The 27659-nt window shown below is 31.8% G+C and overlaps 1 protein-coding gene across 1 annotated transcript; it reads right to left on the reverse strand.

Moving 5' to 3' along the window:
- Positions 1 to 3893: 3893 nt before the first annotated feature.
- On the reverse strand, positions 3894 to 22291 carry LOC143072066 (uncharacterized). Its single transcript, XM_076246850.1, has 10 exons — positions 22151 to 22291; positions 21071 to 21187; positions 20390 to 20659; positions 14537 to 15109; positions 13513 to 13670; positions 11662 to 12903; positions 9960 to 10028; positions 8623 to 8703; positions 6316 to 6784; positions 3894 to 4428 (listed from the first exon to the last, which is right to left on the reverse strand). Exons 1-10 carry the CDS (start codon positions 22281 to 22283, stop codon positions 4376 to 4378), a joined length of 3165 nt encoding a protein of 1054 aa, XP_076102965.1. The 5' UTR covers positions 22284 to 22291; the 3' UTR covers positions 3894 to 4375.
- Between the last annotated feature and the right edge of the window lie 5368 nt (positions 22292 to 27659).

A 27659-nucleotide genomic window follows, 5' to 3' on the forward strand; every position in this document is an offset into this window, starting at 1 on the left:
TTTTTGTTAATCTAATGCAATTATTTACGTTCATTATGAAGTATTTTATTTTAATATTTAAATATATCAAAGTGAAAGTAGGACACTTAAATTTTTCACCAGGTATTTAATCTGATCATACAATATCCAACACGGAGGCAATTGTCATGAATGACCAGAAGTTAATATTGAACGTAGAAAAATTGCATTCTCATGCCAAAAGTTAAACTTGGACTATTGACGTGGAACGTTAGCAGCACATGCAAAAGCTCAAGACCCCAGTAGTATTTAAGTGACCTTCGTACTTTTGTAGTTTTATACATACACATTTTATATAAAGAAACAAAATAGAACAATGATAATAAAATATAGATTTGATAACGCGGAGTTAATTTGCCTTATAGGATCCCTACATGATATGTATTTGTCAATATCTTCACAAGGATAGAGTTGTCTCTTCCTACTCGTTTAACATGGACTGAACAAATGACGCCATAATTTATCTTTGTGTCGGTTTTTTTTCCTACAAGAAAGAAGCAATGTAAAACATTATGTGAGATCTAGGGAATAATTCAAAACGTTAGTATTATGAACCCAAGGATAAATTAATTGTTTGAGCAGCAAAAGTAATCAGCCAGAGTAGGTCTACAACATGACATATGTCAATATGGTTTTAATTACCAGTATAATAAATAAAGGAGTTATTGTTCTAACAGGAATGACGATTTTTCCCGTTTTGTGTTTTAGGAGAAACTATAGTAGAGTTAGAGAGAAACTGTAAAAGCTAAATAAGATAAATGAAAGCACTTAAGTACCCAGTCAGTGGGTTCATTCTTATACTAAGGTATAACACCTAAAGGTAGTATCTGATAATTTTATTGCACATAGGAAATAGGTAAATCTGGACATTTCTGGCATATATGCCCTATTAGATTTTTTTTTCTATCCATTGGCAGGTATAGTTTTCCAAGATAAAGGACAATAAACGCATTTGACCCGTATGTTTTATTTAAGAAAACGGTTTGTCGATTATTTTGGGAAAAAAACTTTATTACAAGTTACTGTAAGGATCATTCACTGCAAGATTGGCTGACATTGGTAACGTAGGTCCATAGTAGAAAATCTTTGAAAAAATGAATGTGACCTACCGAATTAGACTATTTAACGGGTTTGTAAAGACATAAGCAACACGATGGATGCCATATGTGGAGCAAGATCTGCTTTCCCTTCCGAAGCACCTGAGATCTCCCGAGTTTATGGTGGGGTTCGTGTTGCTTAGTCTTTAGTTTTCTATGCTGTGTCTTCTGTGCTATTTTTTGTCTGTTTGTCTTTTTATTTTTTGGCGATGGCGTTGTCAGTTTAATTTCGATCTGTGAGTTTGACTGTCCCTTTGGTGTCTTTCGTCCCTCTTTTTTAATTAGGATAGACAACAATGACGAACCCAAAATAATGGCAATAGCTCACATTGCCCTGTGGACAAAAAAGTGTGAGGGCTAAAAAGACTTCTTACACAAAGCTTCACTACAAGAGTACTCCGAGTTACTGAAAGCTAGTTCGTGTTAGTTAACTACAACTAACAAATATATAAATCAAAAATAAAATATCAATCAGTACATGTAAAGTCAGTAAATAGCCACTGGATTTATAAATTGAATTGTAAATATATATGACAGTAGTTTACTGAAGTTCATATATCCCAAAAAGAAGAGACAAATCAATGTAACAGAAAAAAAAATCTGTGGGAATAACATTTTTTGTTTATGAGCTCTAGAAGGAGAAAACAACGGTTGCATTGACAGGGTAAGTAATGTCTACTTTCCATACATAACCTGTCATACAATTCATATTAAGTTCAAATATCACAATCGGGAATAGGACAAAATCTGTTTAATTACAGGCCAATCGCCAAAATATCCTGATTAAAACTTGCCAGGATATATAAACAACAGTATTTCGGACTGCAACTGCTCATTACTATATAACTATACATATTTAGTTTTATTTGATCTAATCTAATTACGCTATACTTCAGAAATGAGGACAGAGATCACCAAAATGTCAAAACCACAAGCCGTTCTCTATTCCTCGTATGACATACTAAATTTGACTTATCACTTGGTTTGTGCATGTATGACCAACACGACAAGTGAAACATGTGGCACATGCTATGTTTATCCTTTCAGTGTACATAAGATCACCAAAGATTTTTGGTGATTTTCGTTTTACTCAACATTTAGATTTTTATGTTGTGACTTGAACACTGTTGATTGTCTTTTGATCTTTTTTTTTGGGGCCGGGGGGGGGGGGGGAGATGGCGAACGATACCAGAAGGACAGTCAAACTCATAGATTAAAAAAAAACTAACAACGCCATGTTTAAAAAATAAAAATTCAAACAGACAAATAATAGTACACAAGACACAACATAGAAAACTAAAGACTAAGCAACACGAACCCCACCAAAAAAACCGGGGGTGATCTCAAGTGCTCCGGAAAGGTAAGCAGATCCTGCTCCACATGGGGCATCCGTCGTGGTACTTATGTTATTACAAAGCCGGTAAATAGTCTAATTCGGAAGGTCACATTCGTGAAAGGGGAAGGGTATTGTTGTTATGACATAAGGAACATATCCGATATCCTCTGTGTAACGGTTATTCCATAACGGTCAACCAACTTGTGATGGAGTCCGTAAATTTTACAGATGGATGATTTCAACTTCACCGTTTGGAACTCTTGGTTTATGGTTTAATAGCTTCCTTGTGAACAGCAACCCTACATCAAGGAAACCATGATAGGACATACAAGCCCGGGAATATCGTATAAATTTGGAGATATATACTCTGTATGCAGGCGCTGCTGGAATGTTGCTACATAGAAATGGATTGTTCACAATTGGAAAGCTGAAATCATCTCTTTTGTGGTTAAGTTTTGTTTTAAACCGACCCTCCTGATCAATTTCTAGATGTAAGTCAAGATATGAGGCAGACTTAAGATGCCTCGGGCCTATTCGAAGTATCTGTCAGAAGTGCCGTATTTTTTGTTCTTTTAATTTTTATAGAGAGTGAATCAATTGGGCAGAACAAAATAGGGGGTCCCGGACCATTTCAGCTCAAAATATTACAATAAACAGGTATGTAAAAGGGACCATTTTTCAATGAAATGATAGGTAAAACAGAGGTGTTGACATATTTTTTTCGGAATATCAAACTGTAATATAAAAAGCTAGCTTCAAGGACATAAAAAATATAGGTCACCAATCAGGAAAACAAACTATTTTTCCTTAAAATCCAAAATTTTGGCGAGAAAGTAGTGAAGTTGGGTGAAATGTCATTCAGAGCCGTCACAGATACACATAATAACGATAATAATGTGTTGGTGACAAAAAAAACATTACTTAACATTTTTAATCAATTCAAATTTGTAAAAATTAGTGAATTTGCGACACAAACTTGTGTGCATATAGTAATTCATGCGTGAAATTATATGCAGTCGAATATTCCCGACCCCCCTTAACTGTATCTGTAGTATCCTTTATCTCTGGTTCGATGGGATAGGTTCGTTCAATATAGTCACCAAATGTTGTTTTTTTTTTAGTGGGAGAACATCATCTTTATAGCGGAACGTAAAGTTATAGGATATTGCTTACTTCTTATCTTTCTGCCTTTGTAATTTACCTTATCATTATCAGATTCTTTTCAACTTATGAGTTTGATTATTCCTTTGATATATGTTGCCTCTCTTGTGCAATGTCAACAATTCGATACAGAGATGGTAACTTTAAAGTCTGCTTTTTATCAAAGATATACTGAAACTTTACCTCTATCAGTTCTTTCCAGTTAGGTCTGTTGAACGACATCCTGTTGTTCATATGTTTTGTTATTATGGACTTTGTTTTACAGTTTCGTAATTTGAAGATTTTAACATATTATTAAATTTGATTAAACATATATTTGTTAAGTACACGTGAATTATTGAAATTAAAATTACAATTGGTAGTATTTTCATTATAGTTTCTGATACATGTTTTTGTTTAAAATTGCTGAAGGTGTCTAATATTTCAATAATTGTTCTTCCTCGCTCAAATGTCTGTCAATAATTGTTCTTCCTCACTCAAATGTCTGTCAATAATTGTTCTTCCTCACTCAAATGTCTGACCATCATTTAAAATTTCAGTTTTGGCCTAGTAATTTATTTTCTTTTTCAGATCTAAACATCTAATGTCGTTACAATATTTCTACTTGGGATCACAATATCAATAGGTTGACTACTTGAATTTCAAAACCTCATTTTAAAATATGTCAATTCATTAAAGTTGGAGCACAATCAACACGTTGACAATGCTGTTTACGAGTTGATTTTCATCTATTGAGATTAGATCATTCCTTCACAATTCTGTTCTATTGATGTGAAACGTTTATTTGTTGTTCAATTTCAACTTCAAAAGCCATTTCTAAAAAAAAAGACAAACAAATCACTGCATGTGAACAACTTAAATGAGTGTTATATCTCATAAACTATATCATTACTTTCAACAAAATTAATTGATTGTTGGTGTTAAAATATAAAGTAAAATCACAAAAATAATGAACTCCAAAGAAAATTCAAAACAGAAAGTCCCTTATCAAATGGGGAAAAATCAAAGCACAAACACATCGAACGGAAAACCACTGTCAAAATCCTGACTTTGTTCAGTCATTGTCTTATGTAAAATGGTGGATTAAATCTGGTTTTATAGCTTGCTAAACATCTCAATTGTATGACAGTTGCATCAAGTTCCATTATATTGACAACGCTGTGTGAACAAAACATACAGACATAATAAGTTAAAATGTCAAAAGTAGGAATACAGCAGTCAACAGTGTGTTATAATATTATTATTAGCATGACCAGTCTTGCTAGTAGTGTAGAAAGACTTCAAACATAACCATTGGACTTATGATTGACTATAATTTACTTTTATTAGTTAATCTTTACAAGTTCGTTAAGTAACGCTTCATGTACCACTAGTCTACGATTGCCTTGGTTGGTGTAATTATTAATTCAACACCTGATTTGCCGTATAGAAAAATGGCAAACTAAAATAATATCGTGATTATTAATTGATTCATTGTTGGAAGTTTAACTCCAGAGGCAAATATTTTAACATAAGCACCATTTTTACTTTAAAAAGCTAAGAAAAATAACAAGGACTTTACAAGACTTGAAAGAAATGGGTTATAACTAATTATAAACCATATTGACTAAAATTATGAAAAGCATAGAAGGGGTTAGAAGACAAAATGAACCACGTGGATAGACACTAGATGATTCTGAATATCTGACAAAATGTCAAAAATGAGATAAGCGAAGTCCTTAACACCACTTCAATTACTATTAGCTATATGGTGGCATCCAGTTGTTTTTATTTGAGGGAGGAAACCAGATTTCAAGCAAATAACCAACAATATTAGTCAATTTAAGATTGGAGTCGAACCCAACTGCCATAAATAGATATAGGAAGATGTGGTATGAGTGCCAATGAGACAACTCTTTATCCAAGTCACAATTTATAAGAGAAAACCATTATAGGTCAAAGTACGGTCTTCAACACGGAACATAGGCTCACACCAAACAGCAAGCTATAAAGGGTCACAAAAAATACTAATTTCTAATCTATATAAAAACGAAAAAAGAGAAACACATAAACAGACGACAGCCACTAAACATCAGATTCCTCACTTAGGACAGGTGCAAAAGCAGGTTTCAAAATCAGAAACCATCGTATAAATTTAACAAAAATACAGAAAATCTCTACACCGTCTTTTTCAGCATTGGCAAACAGAAAGTGGGTACATTGCAGATTTTGAAAGTGCGTACTTGCTACAACTCAACATCATCAAGCGGCAGATCAAATATTGAATCAAACTCTTTCATAGAAGTTCAAAAAAATACTTGAAAATAATGTCCCTCAAATGAGTGTTGTATTTCAAACTATCGACAAACAGGAAATGGCTGTACATCAGATGTACATCAGATGTAATAACTGCGTACTCACTACAACTCAACAATCCTAAACTTTACACCATAAAATGAGTCCTTCTGTTTTATAGACTTACAGAGGTATTGTTCGGGTGGAAACTAGACCTGCTTCCGCCTTCTGTGAAGCAGGTAAAAAGAGGTCCTATCTTGTAAAATTATCGAAATGAAAGATTGTTTTTAATAATAGCTAAACATTTAAATAGAAAATAGTGTAAAAGTCAAATAGTCAGGGAAGCATAAAAATACACAAACAGACAGTTTAAACAAACTGGGTAATATTTTCATATTATAGAAGTTTATCAAATTAAAGTAAGATTACCTGTTTTCACTTCATTTTTTATCTGATTCTGAAGAATTTTCACATCATCCGCAGATACTGATGTAGATAAAATCTCGTTGAGGTGATCTGAATACAGCTTTGTTGGTTTGTTATGTAGATTAAATCTGTTCACAAGGTCAAGTATTATATTCTTTAACTCATTAAAACGGGTATCATTGAGTGTAAAGTTCCTTGAGTGTTGTAGCTCATTTCTTGTAAGACGTACACGTTCAACATCATCTCCAATAGCTATGTCTGTTTTCTGAATTATTTGCCACTGACCACCCCATGAATTTGTTGGAATATGTTTGTTAAGTTTCCTTATCTCGCTGTACAAGAATGTTATATCACAATCAAGCCTTGGTCGCAGATTTTGTGTATCTTTTTTTAATAGGTCATATAAAACATCAGCAAGAATATTCAACACAATCATTCCCATCTTTGCAAAATTTATCTCCTCCTTAGTAAACTGAAAAAGAAATCAATGTAAAACATAAAGTGATGTAAAATATGTACAGGCCAAAGTTTACTACATAAAGTGTGAGTTTTAAATAAATGATTTATAACTTTGCCTAATCTTCTAACTAACTTGGAAAATATACAGCACCCTAATCCTCATTATTGAAAATCTAGCTTATCCTTTTTTACCTTCCTGAATGATTATAAAATACACGAAATATTCTTCAACAAATCAACTTTTTAATACGAAATATCCAAAAAAGTAGCATAGTCGCATATACGACTTGTAACTAAGATGCCATCTGACCAAATAAAAATTATAAGTCAATTCGCAACGGTAAACCAATACAACCATTTAGATTACCAGTATCGTTTTAATTTGTTAAGCTACAGTACCTGTAACTGATTTAATATTTGTATTTGGTAATTAAGGGAGAGTTATCTCAGTGACAATCGTACCACATCTTTTTTGTTTTAAATTTATCAGAAAATCGAACTTTTAAACTTACTGGAGAAAACTATTAGCAACAAAATGCGTAAAGGTGCATATTATATATATGTTTTTACTCAACAGATATAGTCTAAGAAAGCTGAATATTTGGGGGAAAAAATTGAAGACATGAATAATGATTTTTCACATTGAAATACATCAAAGCATATAGAATGAAATTCAAAACAGTGTGGCTGTGGCCATTGATTGACACATTAAATTCATCCATTGACTGGGACAATTTAGGTGAACGTTTGTATGTAACGACCACTGTTCACGACGTACCTACGATAGACATTTAAACTGTGGGGTCACCAAAGGTTTCTTAACGCCTTTGATTATAAAATAATTCGAAAAATTAATCAGGAATAACCTTTATGTTTTGATTTATATAATTGATATAAATCAAAACATCGTGTTATTACTGATTAATTTTTCGAATTACTTTATTAAGGTGTTGAGAACCTTTGGTGACCCCATAGTTTAAGTGTCTTTAAAAAGTACATAGTGAGCAGTGGTCGTTACATACAAACGTTCACCTAAATTGTCCCAGTCAATGGATGAATTTGATGTGTCAATCAATGGCCACAGCCACACTGTTTTGAATTTCATTCTAAAGTAAAATCCAACAGTTAAATCTAAAATTATTTTTTTGGAAAAAAGATCCTAAAATTTGCAATGATTTTCAAATTTGGTTGATGATGATGCAACATACTTCCAAAAGTTTACACAAACAGTGTATGGAAGAAAATTGATCACTCTTTGGAGTATGGCTATAGTGACATACTTTATAGAAAACACTCAGCAATCACAGTATCTTTGTAAATGATTAAAATGATATCCAAAATCGATGAGGATTCCATCAGACAGAACACATTCCCAATTGTTTCAAATCAGTTAACCTCAATCAAGTCTTCAAGGCATATATCAAAATTATAAAATCTTCTACCTCGAAAATTGATTCAGTAAACCTGCACACTAAACTGGTAAGAGGACTTTCAATATACAATCTTTAAGAAATGATCTTCACTAATAGTGACAATTGAGCCCATGGAACTAAGCAAAATATAATATGAATCAAATTTCAAAACCTAGCTGATTATTCATTTTATATATATTTTTCGCTTTTTAAAAGCATATAAAACATGTCACAAGCCACGTTTCTCATGTTTCTATGTATGCTGTTTCTGAAGTTCTAAAATGTTTCATTTTATTCTTAAGCAAACTAATATTGTTACTACCTAAGGTTATTTTTATGTTACTTAATCCTGTAGATGAACACTACGAAATACAGCAGGACCAGTTTATTGACGACCCATAATAACCTTAATTCAAGACTAAATTGTGTCATAACATACCCCTGTCATACTTCCTGTTGAAACTGACTCTCCAGATAATTTTGATAATGTTTCCATACTACCTTGGAAACTGCAACGCATCTACAAAATATGTTCTTTGTTGTTATTGCTACTAAGTAATTCTTTTACATTAATTTGATAACTAAATATGTGGCTATGGACTTCTTGTATTGCACTATTTTGTACTTTCAGATATGGTTCAAGTTGTATGTCTTGAAACGAAAGTCCCTATAAAGCTTGTGTCGCTCATCCATATATATATGCATCCCCATTTCCAACATTGTTGAATAAAAACATTTTTGTTTGATCTTTTATTTGTAATAATTTCTGATCTTTTATTCTTCGTAATTTCGGATCCATACTGGGTCTATGTGATCATTTCGAATTTTCAGATGGGGCAGCATTTTGATTTGAATACATATCATGAAATTAATTATGTGTTTTTATGACTTGAAGAAACATTATGTTGATTCCCGTATTTTGTTTCAAGTACAGTTATTCCACTTCTTTCCTAAGACACGTACGAGTACTGATACAATATCCGTATAGCAGGCAACTGCCAATTGATTTACAACTGTAATGATAATATCAATTGAGCAGGATCTATTTTACTATAAAAATCAGTGTCTTAATCATCTGATATCAGTCAATCAATGAGGTTAATTTATGTAATGTCATACGTTATTTGCTTGAAATCATAAACCAAATTGCATAAATCTAATCTGAGCATTTTCTGCAATAAAAATTAGTTGTTAATTCACTATTTATATTAAAAAATTATTTTACTGCCTGGTCAGGACAGGTCATCTTAAAATATTTAAACACAACTTTTCTATTTATATCACACTGAAGGTTAAACCGTATACCTTTAAAGTTAAGTGACATATAGTAAAGAGTGAGCCATTTGGACAGCAGTTTTGTTTTGTAAGTATTCATCTCTTGTAATATGATGCAGGCTACGTCATATTTTTAATCCAAACTTTTCAAAGTGTATTTATACCTCTTATACATCTACAATAAAACTGTTTGGTTAATCTGTAAATACCGGTTGCACTCAAAATATTTTTCCTTTCTTTTGAATTTAAAAATGTAGCTGTAGAGTGTTCCCGCATTAAGAAATCAGCTCAATCTAAAGATATTTGACATTATTGATCAAATGCCAAAAATCTTTTCTATTAGAACTAATTGTGTTATATAATTCAGACATGGATTAATTGGTAATACACACCACATCTTCCTATATCTGTTTATTATTCAGTGATTTAATAATCCTTGTTAGGTATTTAAATATCAAAACTATTATATTATTCAATAAATAGTCCGTAAAAGTATGATACCTTTGTTAAAAATACTTTGTTTTCTGCTTGGTGATTTGATTTCGGAGCATCGTCTGAACTCTGGGACAACTGAAAATGATATACAAAGTAGTTACAGACAATATCAGATGTAAAGTCGATATCATTCTTATTATTCAAAATTATTAATGTAAAGCATTTGCAAGTGCTTACATGTTTCATCGCTTGAACATTATGCTATCTATTTCATATTAAAGGGGAACTAGCTGTTAAATTCACGTTTATCGATGTGACTCAAATTCTCATATTTGATTTATATCCATGTAAAACTTTTATCCAAACCATTAGAAGTCTATAATAATCTTCAGAACATGGACTATATAGGATGTAGCTTCGTTTCGTGTGTATTTTAGTCTAGACGCTATCTCATCAACTATCGAGTTGACCTCCAAAGTCCTCCGATAACCATATAAGTGATGTAAACATAAATATAGATATGAATAAATTAAGCGAACTCGTGCAATTGGATTTTTCTAGGTCTATTAAATTGATATTATAGGTTAAAAATATGTGTGTATCATATTTTTTACCTGTATAAGAATAAATTTTGTAGATCAAATAAGTCAATCAAATGATTAACTAAAGGCAACAGTAGTATACCGCTGTTCAAACTCATAAATCCATGGACAAAAAAAAATCGGGGTAACAAACTAAAACTGAGGGAAACGCATTAAATATAAGAGGAGAACAACGATACAACACTACAATGTAACACACACAGAAACGGACCAAGCAACAGACAAAATCCCACGAGAATAACAAATATAACATCAAAACCAAATACATGAATTTGGGATAGACAAGTACCGTGACACGTCTTATCGCAATGTGAATTTACACTAAAAAATAAGAGAAAACAAACGACGCAACGTTAAAATGTAAAACATACAGAAACGAACTATAATATAACAATGGCCATATTCCTGACTTGGTACAGGACATTTTTAAAGAAAAAAAATGGCGGGTTGAACCTGGTTTTGTGGCATGCCAAACCTCCCCTTTTATAGCCATGTGAAATATAACACCAAGATGACAACTCAACACCACAGGACTACAATATAAATAAATTGGAGAATACAATTGACAAAGAAACATACGAACAACAGCCAACAAAAGGCAACAAGTTGAAAATTTAACATATTAACATTTGTTTCACTTTCAATGTTGACATTCTTTTCCTTTAAATAACTTGCAAGTGAATAGTTTACCAACAATGGTTCTTAGCTTATTGAACAATAGTGGCTGCTAAAAGAGAATAACTATCTCCCTATTTCACTTTCATAAATGATTGAACAATATTTTTTTAGATTTTAGATTTTTTATATATCTGGTAGCTAGTGGCCCTTTAAAACACATCAATTTCTTAAAAAACTCCTTTAGTTATTTCTTGTCTGATAGAATGACATATTTTAGCATAGTGTACAGACATGTTTTAAATATTAGTAAGACATTTACAGTTTTATGGTAATCACTGCTTTAAGACAAATATGAATTTTTGCATAAAAAATATATGGCTAGTGATGCTCATATCAACGCCATTTGGTCTCGTGTGTTAGTTTGTCTCATTGTAATCATTTTTGCGTCTCTTCTTAGGCCAGTAATCGTCAGCCCTAAATATTTGTTGACATGAATATTGATACATTAAAATACATATATGTCTTATATATTTCAACATTTTACTTACACATAGTGTATTACTTTGTATATCTGACCATTCACCAATGAACATGTGCGTTTCTATACATGTCTCACAGTAATATTCTGGATTCTGCTCTTCTGTAAAGGCAAAAGAACCTGTCACAAACTCTGGTTTTTTAATGCCACATTCCCACTTTTTCTCATAGTTCACATTGGTCATCCTAAATCTTGTACTTATAATTTTGTTGATTTCCTCTGTCACAAAGTCGGCAATGTGTTTGTACATGCCTCCCGTGATAATGGCTCTCCGACCAAATTCTAAAATCTGCATCTGAATAATATTTGGACAAGTCGTTACTAGTAATTTTCTTAGTTTTCTTGTCTTTTCTAACTCAAAGACAGCAGTTCCTTTGAAAAGAGCAATTACCCTTTCTACTTGTTTGTTTCCCTGTTCAGTGATGCCCACTTCCGACACTTCATACTCCCGACACAGTGAAGCAATCAAATGATTCATTAGATGTGGTGGCAAAAACCTGAATTTGAAGCATATCCAAGTGGATTTTTTACAGGTATCATCTGCCACATTAAACATTTCATAAATGTCACAACCTGGTTTTTCCATAATCATGCAAGGTACATAATAACACAATCTTTCATCGGCAGGATATCTATCTGATTTGATTGGACGTATAATTATATCAAATTTCTCCATTACATTCACGATATGGTCCTTGTGTTTGTACAAAATGTGTTCTTCTTTTCTTAATATATCTTCCAAAACCACAGTATGTAATTTTCCTTTAGAATGAAATTCTTCCCATCTTTTTTGATTCTTGATACTTACAGCTCGAAATTTCTTTGCAGTCACTATGCATTTAAAAACATTAGACAACCATTGTGTATCTAAAATAATATAATCTGGAAGATCTTGAAAATAAACCAAAGCTCTTATTTCGTGATGAAATTTCAAAAACAAAATTAGTTCCTCATCCTTCAGTGGCATTGGTGTTTCTGTACAGATATGCTTCAATTCCTGAAAGTCAATAATTGGTATATCCTTCTTCTTCTCTTGAAGACGTTTTTCCAGTTGAATAAATTTCAAAGGATAGTCTATATTCCATGTTCTCATCGTTCTAGCTAATTTTAAGATGTCTTTTCGTATTTTCTGGAATACATTATTATCATCTTCAGTATTGGAAATGAACACTTCATTCCTTATATGACCGCGTTCATCTTCAGCCATATTTTTAGTATACATTAAGATGTTTTCTCTGTATGAGTCTTCAATCTTAAAAAGAAATGAAATATGTGTTTTTGCTTAGCCTTTTCAACAAGGATGTTTTCAGGTCAAATGCTTTCACAATATTGTTTTACAATAATTGTCATATTGCTATTTCGTGTTTTTCTTGACAGAGTTTCAAGGCTTGGAGTCTACAAACAACATGTTTAATGTGGTACCCAACACTTTGACTAAAATTAATTTGGCTCGTTAAAATTTTGAAAAAATATTCACTTTGACCCTTTGAAAAAAATGTAAAAATTAAAAAAAAAAGTGAATCAATCACTTTCACAGAAAAATTTCGTTGGATATATAGCAATTTGATAAGCACTTATTTTGATCATTGAGAAGCTTAATATTTCATTAACAAAACAACGTGATTAAAACGTTTAGCTGGTTTTACAGTGTTATCTCCCTGTAGTGTTCGGTACTACCTTAAGGGTTAAACCTCCGTCACCTTGATATATTTGTTTTTAATCAATGCCTTTTTTTATTTGAATTCGTCAAAGGCATAGGTGAGATAAGGTTTCAATTTTACTAAAATAACAGAACAAAATGGTGATCAATATACACAACGAAAAGTTTGATTTGCTTTAAAAATTTCTACAGGTTCTTAACCTCTTCTGACTCTGAAGTCACAGCATCTTTCCAAGTACCAACAATTACTACCGGTGGATCAAGACTTTCAGATGCACTCATGTTTTCAGCAGATTTTTGTTTGTCCTCTTCAAGTCTACTGTAGCAATGTATAGAGTCTATCCACAATCGGAATAAATCTACAAAGTAATAGGACAATGATTTTGCATCAGCATTTTTCGAATACAACGAAGATTTTATGTTCGTTGTAGTAGACAAAAAGATAAAACAGTTACTCTTCAATATAAGTCAATGATACCAATAGGGGGCAACTGAAAGTGTCATTAGAAACACATCATTTACAATATTATTATGTGTCCTCATGACACCATGCCCTACTTGCACTTCCATATATCCATGATAAATGAAACGCCTTCCATGTATTTGAATTTAACAGTTCACTGCCTAATAAATATGTCATGTTCATTTCGGAAGGGTACCCGAACTTTAATATTTACTTTGAGGGCCATAACGCTTGACAGGTAAAGGTGAAAACCATCAATATCTGTCTTCTATTGTTGATTTTATCAAGCGCTGTATCATCCTTATCATCGGAAACCAGTATGTATTTTATGGCCCATGACTGTCCTTGACATTCTTTTTAGTTTCGAAGTTTTGGTCAGGCAGTGGTTAATCAAGTTTATCATCCGGAAAAAATCAAAACCGAATTCCGAAACATCACGAAACATAATCTGTGTTAAAGATCATTTGACAGAGAATAAGATTTCAATAGAGAAAATGGACAAATACACATTAGAGAACTTATTTTATGAATGAATACAGTGTTCTTGATTGTCAATGTATCTGTTCTTGTCCAAAGCAACAAAATAGGTCTAAATGTGCTCATCTGTGGTTGTGGTGTGATTGGTTTTATTCGATCTTTTTCCCCCTTTTAAACCCTTATTCTTGTTGTGCCTTTTTCATACATGGTACCTTGAACCATCTTATTTCCCAATTCCTTCAATGCATTAAGAAGATTTTATCACATTAGTGGTAGTTTTGTTACCTTGCGCCTTTTTGTCATCAGCCTCGTTGAGCTTTGTTACAACAAGGTAAATTGCATCTGGAGACAAAAAAGTTTGATGTGTATGGTAAAATTCTTCATCGCCTGCAAAATCCCACAAAAATAATGTAGCATACTCCTCTTTGTCATACAAATCAACTTTAGATTTGAGCATAGTTTTAATATCACTATATGCTTGTTGTAATAATACATTAGCAGGTAGTTCATGAGATGTGGTAGCTACTGGATCTGGAACTTGAAGATTTGGCTGCGACGATGTGGATTCAGATTCCTTTGATTCATCAATGTTTTCTGCTGATGTGCTCTGAAATGCTTCATGGGCTGCTACTGCTACTGATAATTGTAGTTCATGAGATATGGTAGACACTTGATCTGTTACTTGAGGATTTGGCTGCAAAGATGCTGCTTCATATTCCATTGATTCATCAAAGTTTTCTGAGGATGTGTTCTGAATGGCTTCACGGGCTACTACTTTAACTGATGATGGAATGTTCTTCAATTTTTCCTCATATGGTTTTAACAGTCTTGCATGAAGGTCAGATTCTTCATTGTTGCCTGTGATAGGATAATAAAAGTACTATATTTATGTTTCTTTTTTTTTTATTGTGATTAAAAAGGAGATAAATGGTAAATGTTAATGAGATAACAACAACAGTAGAAACCAAGGAAAAATAGTATTGTTTTATTATTATATCTGATGTAAAACATTTCGTGGATTTCACGATGTAAAGATTAACCAAGATTATAAATCGTCAACAAGAGGGGCGAAAGATACCAGAGAGACAGTCAAACTCATAGATCGAAAATAAATTGAAAAATAGTTATCAAAGGTATTTGGATTATAATTTAATACGGCAGACGCGCGTTTCGTCTTATCAGTGACGCTCAGATCAAAATAGTTAAAAAGACAAACAAGTACAAAGTTGAAGAGCATTGAGGACCCAAAATTCCCAAAAGCATTGGCTAAAGAATAAAAAGACAAACAGACAAATAAAAGTACAATGGACACAACATAGAAAACTAAAGATTGAACAACACGAACCCCACCAAAAATAGGGAGTTTTCTGTGACTTGTAAACATAATGTATTGTAGCGTATCCACAATCGTTGAAAATAGGTACTCATGAAATTCCAAAGTAAGAGCTAAATCATAAACTTTGTGCATCAACTTAAATTCAAGAGATCCATATTAATGTTTACAGTTTCTGTTTAGATACTACAGTTTGTCTAGATATTGGTTGCTAAAAGTTGATAAAATAATAATTTAGTATAAGGGTTAACTTGAAAATAAGACAAAAATTAATTAAGAACTATGAGCAAAAAACGAACATACACAGCATGGACAAATACAAAAAAGAAAGACATAATCAACCCACAACGCATCCCACAGAAAAGTTAACATTAAGCAAGTACTCAACCAACAACTGGGAGTGAACTATGGTGCTCAGAAAGAATACCCGTAATCAATTTTTTACTAAGGGTAACTTACATTTAACTCATATTCAAAGTTGGCTTATAATTATGATTTAAGGGCAAAAGCTCTCACAAGGAATTGATTGATAATTGAAGCCATATTGCCATAAGGTAAAAATTTGACATAATATGAATTAGGACTAAACTGAATATATTGTATTGCTTTTATCTTTACCACATGAAAACCTTAGTAAAATACTTTTACCTTCTTTCTAGGAAATCATGATATGAAATGAAAGCTCTGAATTGTCATTTTACTTAGTGTTTGGAAGATAAATACTTCTTACACTGTTTGAATGTTGCTACATACAATTGGAAATTGGTAAGCTGAAAACATCTCTTTGGACTTAAAGGTATCTTCTTAATCGACTTTCATTGTGAATTTTATAGATGTAAATAAAAAGAATGAGACTGTGACCAGGAACTTTCACCCAGTAGTCTCAAAATCGATAAAGTCTTTCCTCCCCAAGGCACATTGAAGATGTTTGAATATTAGTGCTTTGAGTCAAAATATATTGATTGTTTGTAGGAACTGTCACCTCCACAAACTAGAGGGATGCTGTTCCTTCCATTGGTTATGTTGGTTTTCGCAAGGATAATAAAATAAATAAATGATGGACATGTGGTTCAAACGATATCATCCAGAAACCGAGACAGAGTACACGATTCCGTCTATCAAACACTGGTGCTTCCTTGACCTAGTGACCACAAACTCAATTCTTTCTCTGTACGAGTTTATCAAACAAAGATTGGTAAATATCTGACTTATAGATTTAACGACATTGCCTTGCAACAAGACATTCTGACAATTTCATATTATTTATGACTCTGTTACCTTTACGTTTGATTTGTCCAAGACATCAATCATGGGTCTGTTTATATCCAAGGATTATTTTTACTTCAGGTTGGTAAGTGGATTAGACAAATCATTTAAACGATAACATCTCGAAATCAAAATACTGCCCTATGAATTAGCTAAAAATTAGTGTTGACCCAATTATTAAACTGAAAATCAATAGGGATCTTTATAACAAAGAAAGTGTCAATGACTGAAAAAGAAACTTCCGGGAAACCGAAATGAAATGTCATTGAAATGATTCATCTTATGATAAGCTGAGTTTGATCAAAGTTTTAAATTTTGAGAAATGAACTATAATGGTATTATATCATGGCAAAACAAGTTCTTTGGATAAATCTAATGGTATTAATGTAATAGCCTACAAGATATATTAAAATTTTATTAGTATATCAGTAATGTTTACTACAAACCTATATATTCAAACTATCGATATCAGGATTTATCATATGTTTAGTAATAAATACAGTAGTTTTGAATATTTAAATAGCCTGCAGTTTAATCCATATCGCGCAACTTTGATGCGCACCCTTTATCGTATACCCTTTATCTCATCCCTACCCTTTATCGCATACCCTTTATCACACCCCTACTTTTTTTTCTTTTTTTTTTACATTAAATCAGTTTTTATTTATGTAAGCTTAAAAAATATTTTTCCTCAAAATAGGTACGGTCATTCAGGCCTAATGCAATTTATTGAATGACGTCATTGTTTGGTATGTACATGTGACGCCACGAACTTCAAGTTTTCATATTTTTTGGCACACTAAATGCAACTATAAAATATACAAAAACACACAAAAAAAATCAATAATAAACAAAATATTTTTTAAACAACAGCACTCAAATTTTAAGGTAACCCAGGTGCTTTGGATAAGTAATTGAGCAGTTCTTTTAAGGCTTTTAAAACAAGACAAAAATAGAACTGAAGGTAACCCAGTGAATAGTTCATATATTATAACTCTCCTGTTGAAATATATGATAAAGCGTATAAAACATGTCAAAGTCCGTATCACATGCCGTATCACCCTCGAGCCTAAAGGCCCTTGGGCTGATATTGGTGTATCGGGATGATACGACATATGATACGGATTTTGCCATGTATTATTCTCTATGTATCACACAAATGTCCTCATATTATCTGGCTTTTCAAGTTTTTTCCTCAAAAGATCATAGGAGTATTACTTAAATATGAGAACCAAACCTGACTTAAACCCGGTTCATTTTGATTCAGGTTTATAAATGGTATTGTATTTTTATATGACACTAGAACACACCCGTGATATCGCGGGTCCGTGACTGAATTAAAGTATATAATTATGCGTATGCCTTATTTTAGTACTGATATTGTCATCTGATAAAGTCATGCCGATTATAAGATGCACATGCAGTTTTCTCTGCTTTCAAAATCTTTCTGTTTGAACCCGTCGATCTGGAACCTATCAATTATTGGTAATATTAATTATTTGGAAAACAAAAGGGTCTGAAATGGAGTACTCTTTAATCAACGACATTGCTCTATATTAGTTATGAATTAAGTTGAATTCTTAGATTCGCTGTTTTACGTCATACCGGCTAACAAATTGAAAACTGTACCTATACTTATTTTAAGTCCAGATTTTTAGTATTCGTATTGTCATCTTAGAAAGTCATACTGATTAAAAAACTACAATAGGGAACAATGTGACAATGATTGATTTTAGTAGTGTCAACCCTGTGATAATGACCCGTGTATATAGCAAAGTCCTAAATACACCGTTTGGTGGTGCGCCTGTGAGATGCGGAACGTACAGATAAGGTAATAGGTAACAAGTGAATATACTATTGGTATCGGTATCGGATTCGACCCGGAACTTGTTAATTATTGGCAATATTAATTATGTGGAAAACAAAAGGGTCTGTCGTAGTGTAATTTTCAATCAACACCATTGTCCTATACTAGCTATATATCAAGTTGAATTCTTTGATTTGTCGTTTTTATCCCATGACGGCTGACAAATTGGACCTCGTTATTTTAGAATTATAGATACTTCATAAGATAATCTGGGACTAATAAATTCATCTAGTATGCTTGGTGGGATAGGAAAGATGTGTTTTATTGCATATTTCCTGGTGGCTTAGCTGACCACTTCCTAGGTCAAGCTATTGTATTCTTTTTTATTTCATTATCATTTTATGTTTTGCATTTATTATTATCTTGTTGGACTAGTGTATATGTCTAAATATTTTCTTTTTGTATGAGAAACATTTTTACTCTAAATGAGTAAACATTTTGCAATTCACTTTCCTGTTTCTCTTTTCATTTATACAATGCCCTAATGGCTCAATAGAATGGTAAATACGTGAAATACTTATTGATGTATTCAAGTAAATGGTTTAGAGGAGGAAAGCATAAAGGCAAGCTATTTGATTATGTAATTTTATGCAAACGACGAAACCCATTAATTTGTTTCTAAATTTCGATTATTTTCCTTTGGAGGAACCCCAGGATTACGGTCTTTTGACTGGATGACCATTGGTCAATTTTCTACACAATGTATCTTATAGTAACACATTCTTGCCGATTTAAAGGGCGATAGTTCGTAAACAAGATTTTTTTCGGGGATTTTATAAATTTTCCCTTCCTCCACCTCCTTTCAACACCTTATGTTTTTTATTATGATGTTTGTTAGATGTACATAATTATATATTTTGTCCATTACAAATATATTTTTGTAGTAATGTTAGTTGAATTTTGTGGACATCTTCATTTTTTAATGCTTATGTTGCATGTTTAAAAAATATATTAATAAATCTTGAATAAAGATAGATAATTTAACGTTACTTGGTACTTTGACATCCAACCAAAATAACCAGAACCAAGCAATATATCATTGTATTTTTTAAACTGCTATTTTTTTTGGGGGGGGGGGGGGGTTTCAAATACGCAGGCTCTGTTATAATTACTCTACCGTTTTCACATTTGGAATATTTACAAACTTAGATCGGTCAATGCTGTTTATTTGGACTTTTTATTAAGGCAACATCGCAACTGTCGTCACTTTCGAATTTTAGAATTGTGCCAGTTGATATCGCACATTACAATTTTTATTTCAAGCATGTCTTTGCAGACTCTGTTGTTAAACCTATATAACATATGTCATGTTTAAAAGTTTGAGAATTGTACAATCGTCTAAACTATGATAACTTGTTTCCCAATCAATTAAAATAAATATGTTTAAACTAACTATGATTTTCGGTTTTAACTATTTTATATTGTATAAATTTCAAGATTGTAATAGTTTAATCAACGTACTAGTAGATTGATATGATTCATTTTACATCATAATCAAACACTAAAGAAAGATATATGTTATCCGAAATATTTATAAATTATTACATTTATAGTTTCCATTTTTTGTGATTGGTGTTGTTTTGTACACTTTTTAGGCATTACTATATATATATGTATGCCATTCTGGTCTAGAGAATAATGAAACAATTTTGTTAAAGTTTTAAAATCTTACCATCTAATTTATTCCATTTGCCATCATCAAAGTTTGCTTTACATTTTATTTTATGAATTTCTATCCCATTAGTACTGGCCACCTCTTTTACCATGCTAATCTCTTCTCCAAATAGTCTCTTTAGTAAAGATGTTTTTCCAGTTCCTTTCATTCCAACAGTAACTAAACGAATGTCCCTTTTTTTCTCAGATCCTGACTCCAGTAATTTGAGGTACAAAGGAACAGAGTTTATGTCTGCCAAATTTTTAATTTCAGTTGGAACTATATCCTCTAAAATGAAATATTTTCACAGACTAGAAAGTTATACTAATCATGAAAACAAATGTTGTAAATATTGCCCACAGAGTTATAGACAAATTTATTTTAATTCAATTTTTAACGGTGAGTTAAAATTGAAGAGTAAAAAGAACAATATGTATCTTCGTTACTTATGTAACTAAGATATGGAAGCTAAATATATTTTCTAACATATGGGTTTTATAGACTTGAATGGGATAATTTTATCATAAAACACTTGTACATGGACTTTCTTATAAAAGAAAATCCTTTATCTGATCAAAATCATGAGAAATGAACAGTTATTGAATTATTATAATATAATATTTCAGGCTCGAAAAAATGTATTATAATTTTGGTTAAATGCTGATGTTTTATAACACTGAAAAACCACCAAGGTCTTACCAGAAACAGTATTATCACATGCCAATGTATTTGTACAAGTCGAGGTTTTTTCTGCCGATTCAAGTTGATAATCACGAAGCTTGATCTTCTTCAGCTTAGTTAAATCTTTTTCAGAAACTAAAATATTTATTAAGTACCAAGTTACTTATACATTTTATATTGTCTATACAATTTTATGTGACAAGTCAATAAAGTTAGTTTTGACTTGAATATAGAGCTTAAACAACCTTTTTAGAATGTTTTAATTTTTTAGCTTAACGGTAAAGTATTCAGTAGCAAAGTCAGATAATAATGCGTCGAAATTAAACTTTGCTAATGATAGAAATTGTTATTTAAGATTATTTCACTTGATGTAAGTATGCTGTACAAGATGCTAATTACAAATAATGATCAAGAATTAAACAAAATAAAACAGTTCAAGACCCTACGAATTTCTCTTTGTTATCTTAAACCTCTCTAAAAAATTAGTATCCACTGTTAAAACAAGCGAAACTGCAAGCTACTGCTCACTGATGATACCCCCTCCCAAATATGTCGGTAAACAGGAAGTTGTTGAGTGAAGAATCTAAAAAAACATCACACAGTATAGCTGACTTACAAAAACTCTGAAACCAAATGTTAGAAATCCTTATGATGTATCCTTATGTAGTTATACTGAGAAAGATGTGACGAAAAATATTCATTGGACAGATGGATGGACTGACCAATGGACGAATGGATGGACTGACGAATGGACGGACGCAGGTGAAACAGTATAACCCCTATTTTTGTTTTAAAGCGGGGGTAAAACTAAACAAAATAAAAATGCCCCAGCTGGCTGTTAAAGGACGACTTGAGATGGTTGTGTCTTATCGGATACAAGAAATCAAAATCCTTAAAATATGTACACATTTTGTATAGTTACTTACACCCTATATAATACAGTAAATAATGTAGGAATAATTAGCCTTACAAACCATATACACTATATGTGGGACAGAAGGGGATTAAAAAATATGCCCAAGACATTTTGTTGAAAAGGTATAAAATATCATTGACTTTTAAAAATTTGGATACTGGATTCCAATGATGGATTGTCACCTTCTATTATATATTTTTCTTCTTTTCCTTCAGAATCCAGTCCAGCTTTTTCTCTATCTTCAGCCAAACCTAGAACACTTAGTCGTTCTGATAGCTCATCTTCATTATCACTGTCTTGTACTGGTGTCTCCATCTTTGAGTAAAGATATTTACAAGTACATATGTAAGTAATTATATTTTCATCTATAATATATCAAGACAGAATTCAAATGACTAAGCACTTATATAATCCTTATGAAATCAATGTGCGAATAACTATTAAATAGTACACGATTAAATTTGGTCTTACTTAATCTAGACAGTTTTCTGTTTTACAAATTTTCAAATGCATTCTGTCCAAACACACCGTCAAAAAATGTTTGGAATCAATAGTATCTTATATCCGGTACGGTGACTGACCATCAACAGACAGAGAAAAGGTACGATTTCTTATTAGTTATTTGTTATATTTTAATGATATTGAAGAACATAAATACAAAATAAATATTTTCGTTTGTAAGATGTAGTATTTTCGGTTATGCTTTGCAACATGTAAGGACGAAACCGGGTCGTACACATTACACAAAAAAAAAGGTCCGCCCATTTTGACATGAGGTATTTCTTTCGTTCCATACACATAAAAATAAACATTGAAAGGATCAAAGTGACTAGTCTTAGATTGCAATCTCCATGTTAATTTATTACGGTTTGCACCTTTAATTCTGTACAATGTGCATTATTTAACGAAATATAAAACAATTTCGAGGCAAGTTTAATAATATTTAATTTTCCGTGCCTTTTTTACCTATTTATCCGTTGATCTAGAATTATTGAAGAAAATATTTAATCTCACAATCGAAAATATTTATAAGTGTATTAATCTTCTTCAATACCATAAAAATAACACATAAATAAACAGAAATCCCTACTTTTTTTCAGTCTGTTGATGGGACATCACCGTATAAGATATTAAATATTACTATGTCCAAACATTTTTTGCCGAGGTAGTTTAGACACAGTTAGACAAATGGTCAAAAGCATTAACTAGTGAACACACATTTCCTTTTGTCTTTTGAGTCAATAATTGCTGTCTCGTTGAAGTATACGTCTTCGATGATTATCCTATGAGTATATACTTCATCAATTGGTTGTGTCTCTGAATTGCTGGTGGGTTGTGTGCTATTGAAGTGATTATGTTTAATCTTTTCGATTTTCTACATGTATTGGTAACTTCAAATGATAAAACATTACATATTAACCATGAGTGTTAACTTTCAAATGAACGCTGAATAGCACAAAAATGATATGGTCAATTTTGTGATCAGCCATTACAAATGACAACATTGGGAATCCACACGATGCTCGTTTAGCTAAGAGATACAAAGTAAATCAATTTGGCCATTTTTTTATATGACCTTCCCACTCAGGCACAACTGATTGAAAGAGTAACATGTTTTTACAATAATAAATACAATTAAAAACCAATTGTTCAGAGAACAATTGAAGGTCTTTCCACCAAAACAATGTATTTTAATATGAAAGGTGTAAAAATAGGTTTAAAATGTCATTTCAATCGTCAAATGATAGCTTATTGTACGCTGATTCCAAAAATATATGGTTTCTAAACAATATTTTTTTTAGATAAGGGAGATAATTTCTTACTTCCGGTTTGAAAAACTCTATTTCCGATAATATTTGACTATTTACTTGACACTGATTCCAAAAATATCTTGTTTTTTATACTTTTATGTAATAAAGTACAATAAATAGCTACTTCCGGTTTACACAAGGTCACTTCCGGTTGTTTTTTTAAGTTTAAATGGCTTGATACCGTTTGTCAAAAAGTCTCATGACTTTATTATGTATACAGATGGGGTAAAAGCAAAGGTCAAAATCTAGAACGTCAAATTAAGCTATGACCTTGTGATCAATTTCAAGGTCATTAACCAAGAACCTCAAATCAAAAGACCATAGGTCTTAATTATGTTTAGTTAATGAGTTATATCACCATACGCGTATTTTTAAATACCAAAGGGGAGAAAACTCCCTTTCACATTCAACGTACCCTTGCAATCAAAATTTACGTGTTACGACATGTCACAACAAACGATTTAGAAAAAATAATTTGTCGATATCTTAAACGATTTTTGGAAATGAGTGGAAATGAGCCATATTCAAAAATTAGAATATGACCTTGACCTTTGACCTTGACCTAATTTTCATTTTTTTGGACCAAGGACCTCAAATCAAAAGATCCTAGGTCTCTATCAATTATGGTTTACCAGTTAGAAATGCAATTCACTTATATCAAATGAATAAGGGGAAATAACTCTCGTAAGGAGCATTCATATCACTTCGGTCAAAATAGGACAAATCATGCAAAGGATATAACGAGCAATTTTGTAAAATAAATTTGTCATAATATTTTACGTTTGCGAAGGAGTTGCGCTCACAAGGAAAACAGTGTTTGGGGAGATTACTCCTACAAAGAAAAGTTTTCGGTTACGCAGGGTAAATTTCAAAAGCGCATCAATTGTTCGATATCATATACCAAATATCTAAGCGACATATTGCAAAACAAATGTTTATCGCAAGAACAAAATTAGGCGGAAGAAAAAAAAAAAAAAATTCAGAGAACAATTGAAGGTCTTTCCATCCTTTTTGATATGAAAAGTTGTGAAACTAAGTTTAAAATGTCATTTCAATTGTCAAATGATAGCTCCTAGTAAGCTGATTCCAAAAATATATTGTTTCCATACATTTTTTTTTTAAATAAGGGAGATAATTTGTTACTTCCGGTTTGAAAAATGTTACTTCCGATTATATTTAGATATTTACTTGAAACTGATTCCAAAAATATCTGGTTCTATATACTTTTATATTAATAAAGTACAAAAAATAGCTACTTCCGGTTTACAAAAGGTCACTTCCGGTTGTTTTTTTCAAGGTTAAATGGCTTGATACCTTTTTCTAAAAGTATATCTTTATCATGTATACATATAGAATAAAAGCAAAGGTCAAAATATAGAACGTCAAATTAAGCTATGACCTTGAGATCAATTTCAAGGTCAAATACCAAGGACCTCAAATCAAAAGACCATAGGTCTTAATTATATTTAGTTAATGAGTTATATCACCAAACGCGTATTTTTTAATACAAGAGGGGAGAAAACTCCCTTTCACATTCAACGTACGCTTGCAATCAAAATTTACATCTTACGACATGTCGCAACTAACAATTTAGTAAAAATAATTTGTTGATATCTTATACAGTCTTTGGATATAAGTGAAAATAAGCCAAATTCAAATATTAAAATATGACCTTGACCTTTGACCTTGACCTAATTTTCATTTTTTGGGACCAAGGACCTCAAATCAAAAGATCCTAGGTCTCTATCACTTATGGTTTATAAGATAGAAATTCATATCACTTATATCAGATGCATAAGGGGAAATAACTCTCATATGGAGCGGTCATATCGCTTCGGTCAAAATAGGACAAATCATGCAAAGGATATAACGAGCAATTTTGTAAAATAAATTTGTCATAATCTTTTACGGTTGCGAAGGAGATGCGCTAACAAGGAAAACAGTGTTTGGGGAGATAACTCCTACAAAGAAAAGTATTTGTTTACGCAGGGTAAATTTCAAAAGCGCATAAACTGTTCGATATCATATACAAAATATCTAAGCGACATATTGCGAAACAAATGTTTATCGCAAGAACAAAATTAGGCGGAAGAAAAAAAAAAAAAAAATAATCAGAAGAAAAACAATAGGTCTTTCCACAGAAAAGTGGAAAGACCTAATTAAAAAGACAAGTATAAAAAAAGCCAGTCAGTGACCCTGTAAGGTGAATCTTACTGATCTATTTTAACATAATGAATTTTAAATCTCAGATGACTTTTTACTCAGTTTAAAGTTTAAACCAAAGTCAATGATAAATGAAAAGTTAGTCGAATTTACCATATCTGCATTCACTAATATATACTAGTAATTTGGGATGAAATAAGATCTTTTAATTCTGTTTTCACTAGTTTCAACATTGTTATCAATAACTTTTAATATTATTGCTATACAGCTAAGGACATTGGATAAGCATGCAGTCTGTCAATATGTATATTTCGGCATTGCACATGATCTTGTTTTTCTCTGTTCAGTTGGTTCATGTATTTTAACGGATCAATCGGATCTGTATTGATTGATATTTAATCTTGGGTACGTGACTTTTGGCTTTGAAATAGCTCACAGTAACAGTTACTGTGCTCGACAAATCAGTACTTTGTGTCTTAAGTCTTGGTTTTGTTGTGCTTTTTTTTGTGTGTGTGTGTGTGTATGCTTGCTTGCTTGCTTTTGTTGTGTATCCAATATCAACTAAAGTACTAAAAATACTGATACGGTGACTAAAGATAATAACATGATCATTATATACTCTAACAATATATAATAAATTTTGTCTGTTCCAAACGTACCCATTTAAGAACTGTTTCTTCTCCAGAAGTTCTACTATTAACTGAAAAGAAAATAAATGATATATCAAAAAAAAAATTTTGAAAAGGTATATACATTTTGATTTGCATTTATATTGAAATTTGACTGTGTCCTTCTAGTAAAAGATTTGTTCTTTTGCTAATGTGAATTGCCATTTAAGTATAAACTTCAAAACAACCCTACATTACATTGGTAACCAAATGGTAGATATTTCTAGCAATGCCTGACGAAATGTCTGCTTTTTTTGTATAATTTTAGTATGATGTGTTATTGGTGTATATTTTAAATCTTCATATTATTTATTATGGTTGTGTCCTATTATCTTTTTTTTGCATGAGAAGATACTTCTCGTATCACTTTGTACAGTAATTGATATGGATAAGTGATACGAAACTTTTGCTTATTTGACTTATCTATTAATCATAATAAAACGTTATTGCGACATTTCCGTTTTCTATTCTTTAGGTCATAGGTGACTTTTAAAGGTCAAAACTATGTTAATGTTCTCCTTGATAACGTAAATATATGAATGCATTATTGATGCCAAATTACCACTAATCAAATATAGTCTTTGTTTGTTTAAATGAACACTGGATTTGATGAAAAAAACTCGAAAACTAGATCATACAAATATTTTGGTATCCATTATGAATGTTTGAATCTCTGAACAATCAAAGTTATTAAATGGTGTGAAGGTTTTGTATATTACTCTTTCTTGAGCACCTGAGATTACCCCCGGTTTTTAGTGGGGTTTGCATTGCCCATTTTTATTTTCTGTGTCGTGTTTTGTATTCTGTTGTTTGTCTCTTGGTCGTGTTCGACTTTTTGCGTTGGCGTTTTCAGTTTATCGTTGACTTGTGATTTTGAATGTTCCATGACGACATTATAAATGTATATAAAACCTAAATGTAGGGCTTTTATATCTAGCATACGTGACAGGATGTTGCAGGCTTGACAAAAATGTATTATAATTCTGGTTCAATTCTCCTGTTCTATAACATTGCAGAGCCACCGAGTTCTTACCCGAACCAGTATCAAC

This window comes from Mytilus galloprovincialis, chromosome 4 (assembly GCF_965363235.1).
Source record: "Mytilus galloprovincialis chromosome 4, xbMytGall1.hap1.1, whole genome shotgun sequence".
Classification (NCBI taxonomy): Eukaryota; Metazoa; Mollusca; class Bivalvia; order Mytilida; family Mytilidae; genus Mytilus; species Mytilus galloprovincialis.

What these genes read in the sequence shown, in the direction of transcription:
- LOC143072066 (XM_076246850.1), bottom strand. Translation starts at nt 22,283, where the DNA reads ATGGAGACACCAGTACAAGACAGTGATAATGAAGATGAGCTATCAGAA. An exon ending in AGAAAAATATATAATAGAAG is followed by an intron (nt 21,188 to 22,150) that starts GTGACAATCCAT and finishes TAAATATTTTAG; the next exon opens with TTTCTGAAAAAGATTTAACT. An exon ending in TACAAAGTAATACACTATGT is followed by an intron (nt 10,029 to 11,661) that starts GTAAGTAAAATG and finishes TATCATTTTCAG; the next exon opens with TTGTCCCAGAGTTCAGACGA.